This window comes from Aphelocoma coerulescens, chromosome 8 (assembly GCF_041296385.1).
Source record: "Aphelocoma coerulescens isolate FSJ_1873_10779 chromosome 8, UR_Acoe_1.0, whole genome shotgun sequence".
In the NCBI taxonomy this organism is placed as follows: domain Eukaryota; kingdom Metazoa; phylum Chordata; class Aves; order Passeriformes; family Corvidae; genus Aphelocoma; species Aphelocoma coerulescens.
In genome coordinates, this window is record NC_091022.1 from 32,228,155 (window position 1) to 32,248,875 (window position 20,721).

The following is a 20,721-nucleotide window of genomic DNA, read 5'->3' on the forward strand; positions in this document are numbered from 1 at the left end:
TTTACCAGGAATTTGGGACATCATCACTTTTACAATTATTCATTCCATACTGGAAGCAGAAACTTGCAGAACTGGCTCAGGAGCGGGAAGTGCAGTGGGAAGTTGGGAAGCTCCGACCCAAACAGGTCCTTTCTGAGCTGACAATGCACCCACAAGGGCTCGCACTACGACAAGGGGACTGTCCCGTTTTTCCCTTTCCCTGCACGTGTTTTTGAGGAAGACTTGTCCAGGTCCCATCATTCCCCGAAGAACTTTCTGTGGAGGGTGGAAAAGTACTGGAACGGCTGCCCAGGGAGTTGTGGACTCTACCTGTCCCGGTCCCTCAGGATGCGCCCGTCGGGATCGGTGTCCGATCCCGTCCCTCAGGATGCGCCCGTTGGGATCGGTGTCTGATCCCGTCCCTCAGAAGGTGCCCTTTGGGACTGATCCCGTGCCTCAGGATGTACCCATTGGGATCAGTGTCCGATCTCCGATCCCGTCCCTCAGGATGCGGTTGTTGCGATCGATCCCATCCCCGTTCCCGCCCCTCAGGCCGTGCCCGTTGGGGTGGATCCCGTCCCTCAGGATGCGGTTGTTGCGATCGATCCCATCCCCGTTCCCGCCCCTCAGGCCGTGCCCGTTGGGGCGGATCCCGCCCCGCCCCTCCCGGTCATTCCGTGGCTCCGCCCGCGCGCCCTCGCGGTGCGGCGCAGTCTCGCGAGAGCGGCGGCGCAAGATGGCGGCGCGGAGCCGAGGCCCGTGAGGCGCGGGCGGAGCTACGGCCGCTCCGGGGGCTCCGGGCGGGACCGGCCCCGCGGGCTCCGAGCGCTCCGGGCGCTCCCGCCGGCCATGACCGGCGAGAAGCTCCGCTCGCTGCGCAGGGACCACAAGCCCAGCAAGGAGGACGGGGACCTGCTGGCGGCCGGCGAGGACGAGGCGGCCGCGGCGCCCGGGGGCGCCTTCACGGGCGGGAAGGGCGGGCGGGCCGGGGGGCACCGCGGGCCCGGAGCGCACCGGCACCGCCCGCCGGCCCGGGCCGCTCCCGCCGGGCCCGAGCGCGGCCCCTTCCCCGTGCACGAGTGCGTGTTCAAGGGGGACGTGCGGCGGCTCTCGGCGCTCATCCGCACCCAGGGCATCGCCCAGAAGGACAGTCACGGTGAGCGGGACGCACCGGGGCATCCGGGGCTCGGGACCGCGTCCCGCCGGGGCGGGAGGTGCGGATGCGGAACGGGGAAATGGGGAATTCGTGGGAGTTTTATCAGGGAGTTTCCTAAGGGTGTGTGAATCCCCTTTAGGAAGGACTTTGGACAAGGGATGGAGTGACTGGACAGGAGGGATGGCTTCTACTGACAGAAGGCAGGGCTGGATGGGATATTGGGAAGGAATTCCTGGCTGGGAGGGTGGGGAGGCCCTGGCACAGGGTGCCCAGAGCAGCTGTGGCTGCCCCTGGATCCCTGGCAGTGCCCAAGGCCAGGCTGGACATTGGGGCTGGGAGCAGCCTGGGACAGTGGGAGGTGTGGCACTGGATGGGCTTTAAGGTCCATTCCAACCCAAACCATTCCGTGTTTCCATGATTTTTGTAATATGAATGAGCAGTGTTGGCTCCAGTACTGGCACTGTCCTGGCAGAGCTGCCTCTGCCCAGGTGTTGTTCTGTGTCCAAGATCCCACTGCATTTAAAACATTCGTTCTTTTTAAGGTGTCTGAGCTGTCACCTGTTTGCTTTGGGGGATGATGAGCGGTTCCTTTGGCTGTTGGCAGAGCAGTCTTTGATATTTCCTCAGGCTAGAAAAAAACAAACCTTTTTTCTCCTTTCTTTTTAAATGCTGTGGTTCTGGATTTTGAGAGAGTTGTTCATAGCTGCTCCTCTGCAAATGCTCTGTCCACAGCAGTGTCAGTGGCAGAGGTGGAATCTGATCCTTGTGCTGCTCTGAAATTTGTAAATATTGAATGTCTTGCCAGGCCTTTTAAAAACACTTTAATTTGGGGAATGCTTTATACTGTTAACAAATAAATTAGCCTGGGGGATCAGCTTGATCTTCGTGGTTAGTTTTAATCTCTATTTTTAATACCTGTTTCAAGAGTAACACGATCCGATTCTGCTGGAGAATTCCAAGTTCCACGTGTGTGGTGTCTGAGAAGTTGTGATAAAGGGGACACTTGTGTTGTGTTTCTGATAAGGAGATCGGCTGTGCTTAATTGTGGTCTGTAGATTCAAAAGGGACACGAAGATAGAGGGTGTCTGGGAGTGGCCCGATGGCAGGAGTGATGGAATCGGGAATTCCAGCTGTATCTGTGGTGGCATTGGGCACTGGAATGCAGCTGAGGGATGCAGAGTAACACAGGGCTCAGCTCCCAGCCAGGATGGGCAGGAGTGTTCCCTACAACTGGCACAGCGCTCTCCTAAGGGCAGTGTTCCAAATCCAGCTACAGATCTGTTTATCCTGCCACCTTCATTCCAGCAAATCCTGCTAGAATGAAAGCAGCAGACTTGGGGAGGATTTTTCCCACTCGCTCTATTCCTGCTGCTGCTTCTCCCTGTTCCTCCTCCAGTTCCTCTTCAAGCTACTCAGCAGCAGCAGCTCCAGATCTTTACTTGAAGGCACTTCCCGATCCCTCTTTGTTGCACTTTCACCCTCAGTGTGTATCACAAACATTGATTCCATCCTTTTTTAATCCATATATATTCTATATAAATCTCCAGTTAATACCTCTTTGCTTTCTCAGCTCTGTTTAGAGTTGGGACACTTTGGGGATCTCTGACTCATCATCTTCCTCCAAGTTTTTACTTGAACTATTCAGAAAGAACCCCACAACAAACCTCTTGATGGCTTGACATTCCAAAGGGCTGAGTAACATTTCCTTGTTATTGTTTTCTTCCTGCCTGATTCCATCTGTCACTTGTTTACACACTGGAGCTGGGAATTATTTGGGGGACACTCCAGCTGATCATTTGCTCAGAAATACACCAGAGGAATCCTGGGATGTGATAAGGGTTGGACAGAGGGGAGAGAGAACTTATTGTTAATAATCCAGGCCTGTTTTAGTGTTGGTTCAGTGCAGGAAAGCCAAATCCTGTGGAATGGGAGACTCCTGCTGTTCTGCTAAAACCAATTGAGTGTTAATTGAGTGCCTGCCTGGCTCCCTAAATTAGCCTCCAAATCACTACCCAGAGGAAGGCCAGAGTCATTATTCCCAAACAATGAGTTTCCTGGGAGAAGCCTGTAGCTACACCTAGTAGATGACTTACAGTTTTATTATAACATGCATTTAAGAGCTTAAATCCTGGAACAGACAAATCCTCTTGCTGAATTACTGCTGGAAAACAGCTGGAAAAAACAGCCCTGGCTCCCTGTAGGTGTGCAGGTGCCTCAGCAGAGGTGAAAGGCCACACGTGTGTGGGGACAGGTGCTGTGTTAGAGGTGTGTTTCTGTGCCAGCAGGCCTGGATGTGCACAGGCAGGATTCCAGGAGCTGCTGGAGCACTGATTTCTTGGGACAGGGGGCTGTAGCTGTGCTGGGCACTGGTTGAGGCCTCACCTCAGATCCTGGGTTCAGTTCTGGGCCCCTCATTCCAACAAAGACCTTGAGGGGCTGGAGCATGTCCAGAGCAGGGAACAGAGCTGGGAAGGGGCTGGAGCCCAAGGAGAGGCTGAGGGAGCTGGGAAAGGGGCTGAGCCTGGAGCAAAGGAGGCTCCAGGGGGACCTTGTGGCTCTGCACAAGTCCCTGACAGGAGGGGGCAGCCGGGGGGGTCGGGCTCTGCTCCCAGGGAACAGGGACAGGAGGAGAGGGAATGGCCTCAGGCTGGGCCAGGGGAGGCTCAGGGTGGACAGCAGCAGGAATTTCTGCATGGAAAGGGTGCTCAGGGCTTGGCAGGGGCTGCCCAGGGAGGTTTGGAGTGCCCATCCCTGGAGGTGTCCAAGGAAGGGCTGGAGGTGGCACTCAGGGCTCTGGGCTGGGGACAAGGGGGGGATTTGGAACAGCTTGGGCTCAGTGATCCTGGAGGGATTTTCCAACCTGTGATTCCATGATTCTGTGAAAGCATTTCCCCATGGATCACATCATTTGCATTTCCTGAGCACACGGTGTGGCTCCCTTTCAAACGTGCTCCTCAGGAAGGTTATTTCCATCCCTACCAGAGCCTGGCAGCATCCTGGATTCCCAGTGCTGTGCTGGCTCCCAGATGTTGGAGCAGCTATTAATAGAAGCAGGAGTTTAGCTGGGTTAGTGTATAATGAGCTGGGATGTGGCTGCCTGGGATGCTGCCAGTGTCCTGCAAGGATGAAATGCAGGACACATTGAACAGCCCTTTCAAACCCTCTTGGGCAAGCAGGGCAGAGTTTCCATCTCCATCCAAAATTCCATGATGCTGCAGGGTGCTGGCATTTCTGTAGCAGCCTCTCCCAGATGTGCAGCACATCCTCTGCAAAGAGCAGGTTCTTCCTGCTGACAAAATGGAAGTTAGAAAATAACTCTCAATCAAGTGTGCGTGTGTGTTAGAATTGCACAAGAAATTTGTTCTGCAGCATTTTTTCTCTCGACTGCTCTAAGAAAGTGTTTAAATGTGCAAAATACAGTTAAATGGAAGAACTTTGCGTCCTTAAGCTCCCTAAATGAAGTGTGTCACGAGCCTGGTAGCAGCATTAATCCAGGAAAACCAGCTCTGGGTGCCTCACAGTGAATATTTAACAACACAAATACCACCTGTGTCATGAGCATTGCCAGGAAAATGGGGGCAGGTTTGAGAGGCTGCTGATCATCCCCAAAGCTTTCTTTGGAAACCACCAAAAGGCAGCTTTGTAGTGAAGGTGCTGTTCCTTCTTAATATGCCCAGTGCTGTAGTTGTAAAAAATGAGTACTCAGTCTTTGAAAAATTAATACAAAAGGCTGTTAAATTTTTAATCAGTATCATATCTGTGAGTAGCTTTTAACCCAGATATGTCAGGCTGTGAAGGGATCAGACCCTTCAGCCCGTGGGGAGCAGGGGGGTTTGGGTTGTGTCTTTCTCAGAGACACAACTGGACCTCTTTGCCTGGAGTGAGTTTCAAGATATCATTAAAAACTCTCTCTTGGCCCATGAAATGTGTCTCGAAATATTTATTTTGACAATTACAATCCACATGGTTGCTTAGAAAAATGTCACTTCTCTGGTGGGTGTTGGTGTGTTCCTGGGTTAGAGCAGGAGCTGGGGTTTCCTAAGGAAGGGATTGCAATGGATTCTGGTAACTTTAATCTAATCTCTTTTATTTCTATGGTTTATTTTAGGAAACACTCCTTTACATCTTGCTGTGATGTTGGGACATAAAGGTGGGTAGAACCATTTGTTTTGTTTCTTCTTCAAGTGATCTTGAAGATTTGGGGGCAAGAGGAAAAAGGGATGTAATCTTGTGTTTCAAGCTAGTGAGGTTTTCTGGGAAGAAGATGCCACATGGATTTGGAGAAGAGTGGGAAAAGAAATCTGGGGTTTATTCCCAATATCCCATCTAACCCTCTGGCAGTGAGAAGCCATTCCCCCTTCCCTGTCACTCCTTATCCCCAGTCCCTCTCCAGCTCTCCTGGAGCCCCTTTAGGCACTGCAAGGGGCTCTGAGTTCTCCATGGATCCTTCTTTTCTCCAGGTGAGCACCCCCAGCTCTCCCAGCCTGTTTATTGAGCTGGAAATGGAATCTGGCTGGTAATTCCAAGCTTATTTGCCTGCTCCCTGCAGAGTGATGTTCTTGTCCCGGGCACTGTGTTTAAGGAACCATAAAAATCCCTCGGTGTCTTGGCTGGGTTAGTCAGGGCCTTTGTTTATTCCCACAGGAGACAGTTTATTCAGCAGGGAAGCATCTCTTCTTCCCCAGCCTCTGAGCCTGCCACTGACTCACGGCTGCTGCATCTGGAATGACCAGTGCAGTTTCCTGTGGCACCTGTGGTAGGAAAATAACCCAGGAAGTCCCAGTCTTGGTGATGAGACATTCCTTCAGCTCCAGCTCCAGCAGGGCCTGCTCCATCAGCTCCAGACAGCTCAGGGTGGCTTCAGTGACATGTGCTGAGGTTTCCCTGTGGTTGGAAAATGAAGAACCATTTCCAAGGAGCACATGGGAACACTGGAACCCTCCTTGTCTCCTTAATTTTTTCATTCCACTGTCACTTTTCACCTGTGTACAGGGAATGCAAGTGCAGCTGTGTGGTACAGTTGGTGACACACCTGCTCTGAGGCTTTCCTGGAACAGCAGTGCCTGTTTGCCCTCTTTAAATCCCAGATTCCCCAGGTTGTTCTGGGACACAGGGATGTGTTGGTGCCTCAGCCTCCTCTGCCTCCCATACACCTGATGGATTTGGGACTTGCCCCAAATCCGTGTCCCCATGGTCTGTTCACCCCTCGGAGAGGGATGAAGGCGCTGAGGTATCTCTTGGTGCATGGGTTTGTGTGTGAAGCAGAGAGAGCTGATGTCATCCATTAAATATAAATATCCTTGTTCCATAGTGCTGTGTGTATCTGACATGCAGAAATGTTATAAAAAGCAAAATCCACGTAGCAGGAGGGACAAGTGTTCAGTGTTATGTAATTGGTGGCTGATCAGCAATGATTTTTAGTGCTAATATTGAACAGGGGAGTGCAGGAAGTACTTGCATAAATGGCTTTGTTTGTTAGAGTGAGTCAGATTCCAGATACGTGTTTCGATAATCTGTGTAATATCTCTGATATGAATTGCTTTAGTAGAGTTTTATTCTGACTGATCCTGCTGCATCCCTGATGTTTGCTGTTAATAACTGTGGGTATTTTGTGGATATTTTGTCCTAGAATGTGCCCACCTGCTTTTAGCCCATAATGCTCCAGTAAAGGTGAAAAACGCTCAGGGATGGAGCCCTCTGGCCGAAGCCATCAGCTATGGAGACAGACAGATGAGTAAGCACCTCTTCCTTCATCCAAATTTGCCAATTAATCCCAAATTGGGGCTCATTCAGAACAGGAAGGCAAAGCTCTCAAGTTGTGTTATTTTCCCACAGCACTCTTTCAGCTCTCTTAAAGGTTTCTCTTAATCAGCTGAACATTTTATATCTAAACATGATAAGGCACATCCATTTCCGTGATAAGAAGTTGCACTGGGTTACATAAGCCAACTGTTAACTCTGCTCAGACTGAAGGGATTGGGAAAGCTCTGCACGAGCATTCCAGGTTTGGAATGGGAGTGACAGGATCCAAATGGATTTTAGCTGTGTGGGATCATCTCCTTGGAGCTGCTCCCTGTGGTCACAGGTTTGTTTATGTACCAGTTGCCAATGGGATGTGGCTTTTAGGCTGCATCTCAACAGGCCAGTGGGGAAATATAATTTATTATTTATTATTCAAATATTATTTATTCACCTCAGACATGGAGTAGTAGAGGGAAATTATTCTGCTGCTACTCACTGGTGGATGTTAATAGTATTTGGTACTGCCATGTGTGGTGGTGCATTCCTGTATCAGAAAACTCACTATCTTTTACATCTATAAATGTATTATTAATATATTAATGCACTAAATTGTAATCTACCAACAGCATTCTCATGTCAGCTCCTAACTACTGATTTTCTCAGTGGAGCAGATGTCACACATATTCAATGCCATACATTTGTACCCACATATTTACTAATAGCTGTGTAAAAACCCTCTTGGCACGATTATTTAGTTTATTTTACCAACAATTATTGAGGTTTTTCTTCTGGGGTGACCAGAGCAGGTTAATGTGCACTTACTGTAACTGGGATTAATTTCTCAGGGGTCTGATGAAATGTTCCATTGCATTGCTGGGTTTAAGACTTCAAGTAAGGCACTCACCTGTAATTACCAAACAAACTGAGTTCATGGATTAATTCCTGTGCAGTTTCAGCACTCCTGAGGAAGCTCAAGCAGCAATCCAGGGAAAGTGTTGAAGAGAAGAGACCTCGGTTATTAAAAGCCCTGAAAGAGGTGAGTTGTGCTGACAGAAACAGATGGGGTGGAAAGCAGTGGCTTGTGTTCTGAGTATGGACACTCTGGAAAACTGTCAGGAAGTTTTTTCCATGTTTTTACCAATCCTTTGCTCTTAAAAGCAATCTTGGCTCTGTTTTAAGAGGTCACAGAATTATATTTATTTTAAGATAATGCTTCCTTTCAACTTTTAGAAATTCAAATAAAAGGTTTATGTAAAACAGACCTGCTCGTCATCTTTGCAATCTCAGACTTAAAGAATCTCTATTTCATTAGGTCATTAGGGTTTTCTTAAGTCTTGTATCAGTGAATAATTTCCTGGTCTGTTCAGTCCCCAAATGACACTTGCTCAGTGATGGAGGAGATTTTTGGTTTCATTCTCCATCAGCATCCAGCAGCCAATTCCCCTTGGGCACAGAGAAATTTTGCTCAGTTTGGGGACAGCAATTTGCAGAAACGCAGGAGTTTATCACCAGTTAATGAAATTGTCCCTCTGAAAGCTGAGCTGTGGTGGTGATCCCTGAGCACCCTCGTGATGGGGTTGGCTTTGGCTGGAGGCACAGGAGGTCTGACCTGATGACTCCAGCACATTTCCACAAGGCCAGTGGAAATGGGTGTTTGCAATACTCCTGCCAGAAACTTGACTCATTAATTATTGTATAATTAATTCTAATTCCGTGGGGTTGGATGGGATCAATCAGAGCAAGCAGAGAGCTCCATAGGTGTTTTTTAAACACATGTTTACAACAAATCTTTTGCAATCCAGGGCTTGATGGTAGTGTGAATTAGTATTAAAAAATGATTAAAAATGTGAGTTCAAATGAGTTACATCATTTTACCATTATTGATTCTGCTGCAGCTAAAGCTTCAGTAATGTTTAAGTTCAGTGTAAATTCAAGTACAACGTTTGAGAAAGTTTTCTTTGTTTGCCATACACAACTTCTGCCTGTGTTCCAGCAAATTTTACAGTTACTTAGCCTAAAAAGCTTGTTAATACATTCTTCTTTTCTTCTCAGCTAGGTGACTTCTATCTAGAGCTTCACTGGGATTTTCAAAGTTGGGGTGAGTGATTCCATGTCCCTCCCCCAGGGAGATGATAATGCAATCAGCCTGCAGCACACTTGTTCTCCTCTGGTTTGTGCTGGAACATTCACAATCCAGTGCTCAAGATCTGAGTCCTAAGGAAAGGACGCACAACTTTTTCCAGATTTATTTTTGGTTATTCACTTTTGAGGCTGAATTCTCTTCTGTCATCCAGTGACTCAGTAAGGGGGGGAAGGAGCTGTTTGCTTTAAGAACCTGGTCCATGGAAGGTGTCCCTGCCCATGGCAGGGGGTGGAATGGGATGATCCTTAAGGTCCCTCCCAACCCACACCAGTCTGGGATTCCATGATTTTGTGTGCTTTAATAAAGGCTTAGTCCAAGCTTAATGCTTTGGACCATTTTTTCTGCTTTAATTGGAGCCAGGCTTTCAGTTGGTGCAATGTATAAACTGTCAAATTTGAGTGAACAGCCAGAATTATTAGAACTTATAAATGGTTTACCTGTGATGGAGATAGAAATTCTGGCTGATACTGGAAGCAGTGTGTGCAATTACAAATTGGTTTTATCAAACAGAAATACCCCTGGTGTTGGTTGTGTTTGACTGAGATGATGATGGAAAATGCTGTATTTGTACTAAAACACATCCAGAATCAAACTGATGGAATGGTTTTAATGGGAATACTTTGCAGAGGGATCTCAGTGTCCTGATTGCCTTTTCTCTCCCTCCCTTAGTGCCTTTACTTTCCCGAATTCTGCCTTCTGATGCATGTAAAATACACAAACAAGGTATAAATATCAGGTGAGTGCTGCTTTTGTACCCAAATACCTGTGTGCCAGGGAAAAGCTGGATCCCAGTGGGCCTGACAGAATCCCCTGAGGAGTCTGGGCACATCCATGACACAGCACTGTGGTTTGGAATTTCAGGCTCTCTGATTATCTCCTTTGAGGTGAATTTAACTTAAATACAGAGCAAGAGCAGCTCGTTCAGCTGGATAAGGCTTTATCTACCAGACATGCCAGTGAAAACCAGGGGTTGGGATATTTATAACACAATTGCAAATAAATTGCAGTATTTTGTGGAGAAATGTTGCTGCTCCAGTCTGTAGTTAAAAAAAAAAAAAAGTGATACAATTTCTCTCTTTAATGTGTTTAATGTGACAAATTCACAAATTCAGTGGGGGGTTTCAAGAGTCTCTTCAAGCTTAGCTCTTCAACTGCTTTAGTTTGGAATCAAATGTATTCTCTGGCATTTTCTTCAGGGGCCAAAGTTTAAAATGGGCAAGAATATGATCCTGGAGATTCAACCTGTAGAAAGTTTTGCTCTATTAAATGTGTAGCTTGGGTGTGTAAAGTGAATTTTTAGGTGAAATTTGAGTCTGGGGCTGTTACTTTCCTTCTCATTTCTGAGTGCTCTGCCTGCACAAGGGCTGAACTGAGGGGAAATAAATAAATAGAAAAGTTTTTTTCCTTGGAATCAGAGGCAAATATATGAGGAGTTTTAATCCCTCACCACTTGGAGCTGAAGAAGTCACCCAGTTCAGGTTCTTTAACCACCTTTTTAAGAGAAACTAATGCTCTGGCAATACTGGATGTGAATTGCTACAGAGATCCATGGCCTTGGCTCCATCTTTTTCCAGTTATTCAGGTCTGCAGGAGCATTTCCTCTGTGTTGGTGAGGGAGAAAAATAGAAATAGCAATGAAACTAAGTCAGGTTAAAAAAGAGTTTGTTTCTTAGCCCTCTTCAGAATTTGGGTCATGTCCCAATATTGTTACTCAAGTCAGGGGCTGTGTAGGACAGTGCTGAGGAGTTGTTTCTCAGTGTGTAACACTGAATAAATTCTCTCCCCTCCTCATGCTGGCAGTATCAAATACAATTTTCTGAAGAAAACTTGACCTTTATAGCAATTTTTTGCTGATTTCTGCATCTAGGCTTCACTTACAAAATCCTCTGAAAACTCAGCCCTTTATGTGTTTGTTTGCCATTTAAAAAATTGCTTTTCTTCTTGAAAGCTGATTTTCCTCCTGTGTTTATGGGTCATTTGTGTGAAATGTGGCTTTGTTTCCACAGGCTGGACACAACTCTGATAGACTTTACAGACATGAAGTGCCAACGAGGGGATTTAAGCTTCATTTTTAACGGTGACGCCGCACCCTCCGAATCTTTTGTAGTTTTAGACAATGAGCAAAAAGTTTACCAGCGAATACACCACGAGGTAAAGCTCTGGGAAGGGGGTGGGACACATCCCAGGCTTTTTGGGGAATGTATTAAACAAAATTTGCCTCAGAAAGACCCAAAGTACTGCAAACCAAAGAATTTTTTCCTCAGTTGTTCCAACTTGAGCTGTGAAGGTGACGTTGAATTTTGTGAGGAAAACCAGCTTCGAATCCAGATTTCTGATGGAGGAAAAGTTGGAATGGGAGTAGATTGGAAAGATTATGGTTTAAATTATGATGTGCTGCTTTTAATCTTTCCACTGGGCTTAATTTAGGTGTCCTCAGGTGGGTTTTCAGACCTCTTCCCACTGCTTTGCATCCTTTTAGTCACTCCATGGCCAGTTCAGCTGATAACAACGTGACTCACTGGACCCCCTGTAATTAGTCAAGTCTTTAATTACAGCTTTATCCCCCAATCACTTAAACAGATGGATTATTGCCTCTGGAAAGGGTGTGGCTGCTGATCTGATGGATAAATCCCATTTGGATGCTTTATTCACATTAATATTCCAGATTAAACTATTTGGAAACCATTTGGCCAGAGGTTTTATAAAACCATTTGAAAATTCAGGAAATGCTGCTTCTGGGAAAGGATCCAAAGGACAAGGCTTATGGATTTGTATTTATTTGTGTATTTTTAGAAGAAGTAATTGTTGTTTGTAAGTTCTGCTGAGTATTTTGGAATTTTTCTTCCAGGAATCTGAGATGGAGACAGAAGAGGAGGTTGACATTTTGATGAGCAGTGATATTTACTCTGCCACCTTATCCACCAAATCCATCACGTTCACACGGGCCCAGACAGGGTGGCTCTTCAGGGAGGACAAAACTGTGAGTGGGAGGGAAGCTCAGAGCCTGGTGCTGGGCAGGAAGGAGGAGGGAAAGGGGCTGGAAGAAGCACTGGAACAGATTTCCCAGAGCACCTGTGGCTGCCCCATCCCTGGCAGTGCCCCAGGCCAGGCTGGACAGGGCTTGGAGCAGCCTGGGACAGTGGAAGGTGTCCCTGCCCTGGTAGGGGGTGGCACTGGGTGGGCTTTGAGGTCCCTCCCAACACAAACCAGTCTGGGATTCTGAAAGGATAAGGTGTTCAGGACAAAGGAAAAATCCCTCTCCTTGTATCCCCAGTTGTCACAAGTTCATTCCATGTGGAATCTCTCTGCTGGACTGCCTTCAGAAGGAAAAACTAGGAAGAAAGATACTGTAGCTGTTGGGCAGGGGGAGGACAGATGGTACTGGAATGACTTCATTCCAGGAGTCTCTGATCTCTGCAGGTTGATTCCAGGGAGTGAAGGAAGGATTCTGTGCATTCCCATCAGAGAAAGGCAGGGATGGGAGTGCTCTGGAAAGGGATTTCACTCAAATTCTTAAACAATCTCTGTCTTAAAGCTTCCCTTGATAAGAAATACCTGTTCCTGCTGGAGTTCTGGGATTGCCCACTGCCAGCCCATGTGGGGGCTGAGGGAATTCCAGCTCAATCTCCAAGTCCCCTTCTTGCCATTATTGGATACACAAGAATTGAAATGCTTTTATTTTATCTTCTGTGAGTCATTAATGTCCCAATTCCTTTCGTGCAGGAGAGAGTAGGAAATTTTCTGGCAGATTTCTACTTGGTGAATGGACTTGTATTGGAATCCAGGAAAAGAAGGGAACATCTCAGTGAGGAGGACATCCTTCGGAATAAAGCGATCATGGAGAGCCTGAGCAAAGGGGGCAACCTCATGGAGCAAAATTTTGAGGTATAATTGATAAACTGTTCCCAGGATGTGGGAGAATAACCTTGCACACCAGTCTTTGTGCAAAATACATAGATAATGTTTTTATTTTCTTTTGATTGGCGTAATTTAAAAACAATAAACATGACCCACAAGTGTAACTGTGGTGATGCATTAATGAATTACCCTGATTAGTGCACACAGGGAGGGATTTCTGTGGTTATATTGGGTATTCAGATTTAATTTGTCTCTTAGAAGAGATGAGGGGTTTGGCTGTGGCAAATCACTTCGGATTCTTTTAGACCCAATGTTGATTGTTGGGAATGAAAGGGAAGCCAGAAAGGCAATCGTGTTCCTTTGAGCTTCATTAAAATGGGAGGAAGCCTGTGATTAGCACCAGGAGATGAAGAGCTCTTCAGAACGAGCCAGGCTTCAGCTGGGAACACACACAGAGCTTTTAAAGTGATTAATTTATTTCTGTGTGAGCTGGAGCTGCTGCCTTGGCACTCAGACCCCTGAATTAACTCATTATGGTGGAGCAGCACAGCCCAATCCTATAGGAAGTGCCCTTGGAGGCCAAACACCTCAGTGGGGGCTGAGAGCAGGAGCCTGGGATAAGCAGGGCAGGCTTTGTGGCTGTTGCTGGAGCTGAGGGGCAGTTCCAGGAGGGAATGTCAGGCTGAGGGGGGACAGGAGGCAGCGGGAGCTGAGCTGTGTTTGTCCCACAGCCCGTGCGCCGGCAGTCGCTGACGCCGCCGTCCCCCAACACCATCTCCTGGGAGGAGTACATCTCTGCAGAGAGTGGCAAGTGAGTGCTGCTGCAGCTGGCAGGGATCCCAGGGACACCTCTGGATTCCTGGGATGGGGCTGGGGGCGTTTGGTGGGGCTTTCTGTATCCTCCACTTGGTGGGTGCTGCTTGTGGGTGGTTTTGTGGGGAGGGAGGAACGCTGGGTTTGGTGTCTGTGTTGTTCTCCAGAGGGCTGGGAAGGGATCCCTGCACGTGGGAACAGTGGCAGTGCCTCAGCTACAGGCAGGGAATCCTGGAATGCTTTGGATTGGAAGGGACCTTAAAGCCCATCCAGTTCCACCCCCTGCCATGGGCATCTCTGGGCAGTGGTTAATGAACACTTCCTGTAGGGTTTATTAACACCATGTTAATGAGACATTGCTGGAAGATTTTCTTGGGGTAGTTTCCCTGTTTTTGTCTTGTCTCCTGGTTTAGCAGAACTCAGAATAATCTAAATTAAGAGGTTTTTTATCTTTACTCTGCACAGCTCTACAATAAAGCAAATCCTTTGAAAGTAGGGATTCTTCCCTGATGTTTTCCAGCCCAAGGCTCTTTTCCTTCCTCTAAACTCACGGTTTCCCTGGGAAGCACTGACTTTGCCTCTCCCTCTCCCTCACAGAGCTCCTCACCTGGGCAGGGAGCTGGTCTGCAAGGAGAGCAAGAAAACCTTCAAAGCCACGATAGCAATGAGCCAGGAATTCCCATTAGGAATCGAATCGTGAGTCCAAGCTCCTGGCCATGGGTGTTATTCCTGTAGGGAATGTTTTAACGCCTTCATGAACTGCAGAGTCTTCCAGACTCCAGGAGTGGGAGCTGGCAGTGCAAAAGTCAGGCTGTTGAGCTGGGAATTCCTTAACGTGGGGAGCTGGGAGCTGCTGTGGCTGGGGATGGAGCCAAGCCCTTATCTGGCTTGATAAGGAGCAGAGCTTTGGGCAGGGTTATCAGTAACTGCTCCCTAATGGGCCTGATCCCACAGAACTCTGAAATGGTTTTCCCCATAACAAGTTTTAGCACAAAACTGTGTCCCCTAAACCAGCACAACGGCAGGTCAGTTCCTCATGTCCATGGAGGAGGGGGGTGCTACCTCATCCCTCATCTCCTGTGGAAAATGAGGACAAGGAATTGCTGTCCTGATGTTGGTTTGTTGTAATTCTGGATCACTGGGAGCTGGATGTGGGGTGACCCTGAAACCCTGGAGTGGAGAAGGGGAGCGATGTCATTGTCACCTCCTCTGTTCCCCGGGCCCTTTGGATCATGTTTTCCTGTTCCAGAGGGACAAGGTGTGGTAGGAGGATCTGTCACAGGCTCTGCTCTCCTTTGCAGGTTGTTGAATGTCTTAGAAGTCATTGCACCCTTCAAGCACTTTAACAAACTTAGAGAATTTGTTCAAATGAAGCTTCCACCAGGCTTTCCTGTCAAATTAGGTAAGAGCACACAGCAAGTCCTGGGGCTTTAAATATCCAGAATGTGGGCTTGGAAATGCCCAACCATTCCCAGCAAGGCCACCACTGCCCCATGTCCCCATGTGCCACATCCACAGGGCTTTGAAATCCCTGCAGGGATGGGGACTCACCCCTGCCCTGGGCAGCTGTGCCAGGGATGGACAGCCCTTTCCATGGAGAAATTTTCCCTAATATCCAGTCCAGATCTAAACACGTGCACTTATTCCTGCAACATGTTCAGAAGGTGTTCTTTGGAGATTTGGGAAAGAACTCTCACCTAGGAGATTTCAGGAGCACAGGAATGCTGGGGCCTTGCTCCAAGGGCAGTGGGATGTGCTGGATTATTCCTGTACTGGAGGAGGCTCTCAGGTGTGGAGTATTTTCTACCATTCCTGTGTTTCCTTTTCTTCAAGGATCACTGGTGATAGATTTATTTTTAGTGAAAAATACAAAACTGTTGCGTTTGAAACAGATGGAAATGTGTAAAATCAACTTGTTCATGGGATAGATGATCCCAGCACAAGCTGCCCAAAAGCAGTAGCCCCTTTCCTAAGGGATACAGGATTCCTGGAGTTGCAGGGAGCTGTGTGAACCTGACAATCCCGGGCACGCTGTGCTCTACCTCTGCCATATTTGCACAACATTCCAGAGCAGTTTGGGTTGGGAGGGACCTCAAAATCCCTCCCATCCCAGGTTGCTCCAAGCAGCATCCAGCCTAGCCTTGGACCCTTCCAGGGCTGGGGCTTGGTGCCATTCCTGGCTTTTCCTTGCCCTTCAGTGTGCCCTTTCCGTGCCCTGCAGATATCCCGGTGTTCCCCACCATCACGGCCACTGTGACCTTCCAGGAGTTCCGTTACGACGAGTTCGATGACTCCATCTTCACCATTCCCGACGACTACAAGGAGGATCCCAGCCGCTTCCCGGACCTCTAAGGGGACTGCCAGGTTCCTGGGGAATATCCACATCCCAGGGAAAGGGAATGGCTGCACCCACAGTAGAGTAGAGCCGTGGGGCACAGCAAGGGATGAACTCCACGAGCCCGCAGCAAAGGGAACGAGCAGCAGTGCGGATGTGCTGGCACTGCACTGGGCATCCAGCCCCTCCAGCTCCCGCTTCCCAGAGCCTCCTGCTGCCATTCCCTTTGGCACAGCCAGTCCTGGTCCGGGAGCTGCCACCCCCAGCTGGGAGGAGCTGCTGGTTTTTAAATTTTTTACACGTGTGGTGATCCACAAGGCGCTGCTGGACCTTGGCACCGAGCTGGGCCCGGGGCTGGGGGTGAGCCCCCCGTCCTTCCCGTGCTCCCTGTTCCCTGAGCTCACAGCTCAGCCACGGAATGTTGGAAGGTATCCCAAAGGAATGCCTTGGCTGTAGATGAATGAACCAAACGGGCACCACTGACACTTGGATTTCCTCCTGCAACCCAGGGCAGAGCCAGCTGTGCCCTGCAGGGAAGGGGGCACCTCCGGAGCACCGGCCCAGCCTGGTGCTGGCCCTGCCTGATCCCTTCATTCCCGCTTCCCTTGCTGCTCTCTGCTCCCTGCCTGGCTCCCTGTGGTTTTGGGGAGCACTCCAGGGCTGCCTGGCCAGGAATGTCACTTGTTAATCCTTTATTTGACCCTCACTTGGGAGAGTTGTCCCAGGAAGGCCAAGCACCACCAGGTCAGTTTGTGTGTGCCCTCAGCAGCCTGGAAAACTGGGATGCCCAGAGGCACTGGGAAAAGCTCAGGCATTCCCCCTTCATGCAGGAGGAGCTTTCCCTGCACTCGGGGTCATCGTGGTGCTCTTGGGAGCTTTCATTGGGATGTTTCCACAGTCATTTCCTGCCTCTTCTTATTTTAATCAGAGAATCCCACACTGGCTTGGGGTGGGAGGGACCTTAAAGCTCATCTTGTCCAGCCTTCCTTCATGGGTGTTTCAGTACTCCAGCTCCTCGAGCTTATTCCCATTCCCAGTGGTTCCAGTCTCCTCATCCAACAATAATCCACCTTTGTGGGGTTGGTTAGGCAGGATTTGTGCAAAAGGCTGATGGTGCTATTTGTTTGTATGAAGAAATTTAGATTCAAGTGCTGTGGTGTCGTTGTACAAAAATGTAAATATTTTCCAAATTATATTCTTTGTGCACTGTAGGTAAAACTTTTTCTGGAATTCCATAGAGTTAAGGATCAAAGTTTATAATGAAGAGGATCACTGATGCTCAGTGGAGGGAACAGCTGTGCTGAGCACGAGGGACAAGGGAGGGGCTCAGCACAGGGCCAGGTGTCAGGCACACCTGAGAGCAGGGATTCCAAAGTGCTGGAATCTCTGATCCATCCCAAAGAGGCTGCTCTGGGAAAGGACATGGAGGAGGCCCAGGGAATCACTGTCAGCAAAGTCCAGGTGCACTGGGGTGGGAGGGTGGGGTTGGTCCTTTCCCAGCACCTCTGTGAACCTGGGGAACAGGGGAGCACTGGGACAGGGAAGTTCTGGGATGTGTGGGAACAGGGGAGCACTGGGACAGGGGAGCAGTGCAGCTTTGTTGTTAATTCAAACTCAAACCCAACATAAAACTTTAGGGAAGACAAGCAAAGGGAAGTGACTCCTGCAGTGCTGTGTCAGGGCAGGTGTGGAGCATCTGCTGGGAATGATGGAACTTGTGCTCCCAAGTAATGATGAATTCCTGACGTGTTTCACACCTCTGGGATGAACTGACACCATTTGTGCTGCTCCTGGGAGCCAGGTGGGATCCTCTGGGACAGACTGGGAATGTCTGTGGGGCTGAGCTGGAGCTTGGATCGATGCCTGTGGGGCAGCACAGGGCTCTGTCCCGTCCCTCCCTGGTGTCCCTTGTCCCTCCCAGGGGTCCCTTCAGGATGTTCTGTGTAGCTGCAGGACCTGTGCCAGGTGTGGAGCCGCAGCCAGTGCCCTACAGGGCACCCCATTCCTTGGGAATTCCAGTGAAGGCAGGAGGCTTCACCCCAAGGTGAATGTCAGAAATCCCTTTCCTCAGTGGTACAGGGAGGATCCCTGTTTTTTTGTGTTGCTTTGCATTTTTGGTTATCCCAAATTCATCCCTGGCTCTGTGGAAGCATTGCTGGGGCTGTGGGGCCTGGGCAGCACAGCCACTGCTGGATCCCAGGGTGGATCCTGGGCTTGGAACTGGAAAACAAAAAGGGTTTTGTGCAGCCTTCCATGGGCCTGAGGCTCCTGTGGCTCCATCCCCCCTGGAACAGCCCCTGCTGGGGGCTGGTGGCCGTGGGGTGTCTGCCCCAAGCCCAGGGCAGGTCCTGGAAGTGTTTCCTGTGGTTCCTGTGGCCTCTGGCTGCAGATCCAGGGGATTTTAACCCCCCAGGACACGGCTGCTCCCTGGGCCACCTGCAGGGTTTGCAGGAAGGGTGGCAGTGAGTTGCTCCTAAGGCTTGTTCTCTGTTGGAATGTGGGCACAGGTTTGGAACTGTCCTTCTTCTGGTTTATCCCAGGGAATCCCGGCTGCTCCTGCCCTCCCTGTGGAGCTGAGGGATGGGAATTCCCTGGATTGTCCCCCAGCTCCCAGGGCAGCCCTGCAGGCTTCCAGAGCTGCTCTCGGTACTTTTCCCTCCTTCCGGGATGTGTTTCCTGTCTGAACATTCTGAGTGAGGAGTTGTCACGCGTAGGGACGCCCGGGCAGGTTTCCCAATGGATGCACTGCAGGAATCCTCAGTGAGAGGGACACTGTGCTGAGCCTTGGGCTGCCTGTGGATCCCGAGGGCCTGCCCACGTTGAGATCCATGTTGATATCCATGTTTTCTCCACTAAAGCCTGTTTTTGTCACTGGTTGTGTTGCATGGACACAGGGAATGTTTGTGGGCCCCGGTGTCTCCGGGGTGTTCCCAGCCCCAGCCATGTGTGGGGCACAGGGTCCCTCCCCTCTCCCGTGGCTCTGGGAAACTCCTTTTCCAAGCAGGATAGACCCAGCAGAGCCTCACCTCGGGTTTTCCCATTTTCCCAAAGGCCAGGCCGGGTGTTCCAGGAGGGTCTGGTCCCTGGGAGTGAACACAGATCCATGGATTGTGGCCGTGCAGCAGCTCCAGCTCATCGCTGTGGCCTGGGAACGTCAGGGGGACCAGGAGCAGCCTCTGGACACCCCAGCTGGGAGTTGGTGTCCGAGGCAGGAGGAGAAGGGAGCTGGCACAGGCTGGGTGGGAATCACATCCCGCTGCTCCTGGGGGTCGGGGCTGCCCAGGCTGGGGCTCCCCTCCCACCACATCTTTTTTCCTGAGGTTTTTTATGGCTCTTAAAAGACAACCAGGAATTTTGCTCAACCCAATTCCGACCTCGCTGCGGAAGGATCCCGCAGGTTGTTTCTGAACCAAACTGTTCCTCTGGTCTTCCAAACTCCTGCTCTGTCCTGTGGCAAAGGGAACTCCCTGGTTTTCCTCTCCCGGAGCTGCTGTCCGGCCACTGCCCTCCCACCACTGCAATTCCCGATTCCTGCGTTGAATCCGTTCGTCACCCCCGGATGTGTTTGTGCTGGAATCCCACAGTGTTCCGTTGATATTCCCAGCAACCCTCTGTTATTTTAGCGTCTCTGCTCCTGAGTTGTAATTCCCACCAGGAGAACTGCGTTATTTAATCCGGATTAACCAGTTCCTGTAATGCTGCAGTTTCACTTTTCTTTTCCTGACAATTTGTAACTCCCGTGGAAAACGAGTCACCTCTCTTGCGTTTTCCTGTCGTCTCCTCCCTGTTTTTCTCTTCCTTCACTCATAGTCACTTTGGGTTGTATCATTGTTAGAATAAAGACCAAACTATGCTGTTGGATTCGGAAACTGCTCCACCTGTGCAATCCAGGCTTCCCTCTCCTGTCCCGGCGCTTCCCGGGACTCGGCTCCGCTGTGGCCGCGCGTCCGGAGCGGGATCGGAGGGGAGGGAACGAGCTCCTGCTGCTGCGTTCTGCAAGGGCATTTTCTTGGTCATTTTTTAAATAAAATCCTGCATTTTCATTACAGCCTCTTCTCGGCCCTCTGTGAATGCCAGATTTTATGGGGAAAGGAGGGGGGAGCAGCTCCCGGCCTCACCTGGAGCTGAGGGAGCTGTTGGGAACAGCTGCCCGGGAGGGAGGGGAGAAAAGGAGCCTGAAATTCACTGAGCTGCTTCCAGTCCTTCCAGAGATTTCACCTCCATCCAGGAATGGGCTCCCTCGGATTGCAGGACGGGACAGTTCTGGGGGATGGAGAGCAAAGCCTGGGTTGTCCACAGAGGCTTCGGCCTGGAACAAGGTTGGGGGGTTTGAGGGGATTTTTGGTTTTGTGTTTTCTTTTGGTTTTGAGGGAGATTGAGTGGGGTTTTTGGGTTCTTTTGGGTTTGGGCTCTTGGTCTTTTTGAGGGAGGGCTGGGGGCTTTTTTTGGGGGCTTTGGAGGGATTGGGTTTGGGGTTTTTGGTTTTTAAACTGAGCCTTCCGCTCCTGCCCCCAGCATCAGCCCGAGCTCAGAGTGAGCAGGGCCTCCCACTGTAGGTACAGATTTGCTGATTTCAAAAAGGGGCAGGAAAACTTCCAGGAAGGGCTTCAACCATTCCCAGTTAAAGATTTCTGTAACTGCAGCTGTGGTCCTGAGGCTGCTCCAACTGATCCCTGCCTGGCTCCTATCCCTGCC

General features: G+C 49.7%; 1 protein-coding gene across 1 annotated transcript; it reads left to right on the plus strand.

The window, feature by feature from the left end:
* Window positions 1-693: 693 nt before the first annotated feature.
* On the plus strand, window positions 694-20,074 carry ANKRD13C (ankyrin repeat domain 13C). Its single transcript, XM_069023681.1, has 13 exons — window positions 694-1,135; window positions 5,244-5,285; window positions 6,765-6,869; window positions 7,828-7,913; window positions 8,930-8,975; window positions 9,690-9,756; window positions 11,027-11,171; window positions 11,869-12,000; window positions 12,744-12,905; window positions 13,610-13,689; window positions 14,289-14,387; window positions 14,993-15,093; window positions 15,913-20,074. The coding sequence occupies exons 1-13, from the start codon at window positions 829-831 to the stop codon at window positions 16,041-16,043; spliced, it is 1,503 nt and encodes a 500-aa protein (XP_068879782.1). The 5' UTR covers window positions 694-828; the 3' UTR covers window positions 16,044-20,074.
* Window positions 20,075-20,721: the final 647 nt, after the last annotated feature.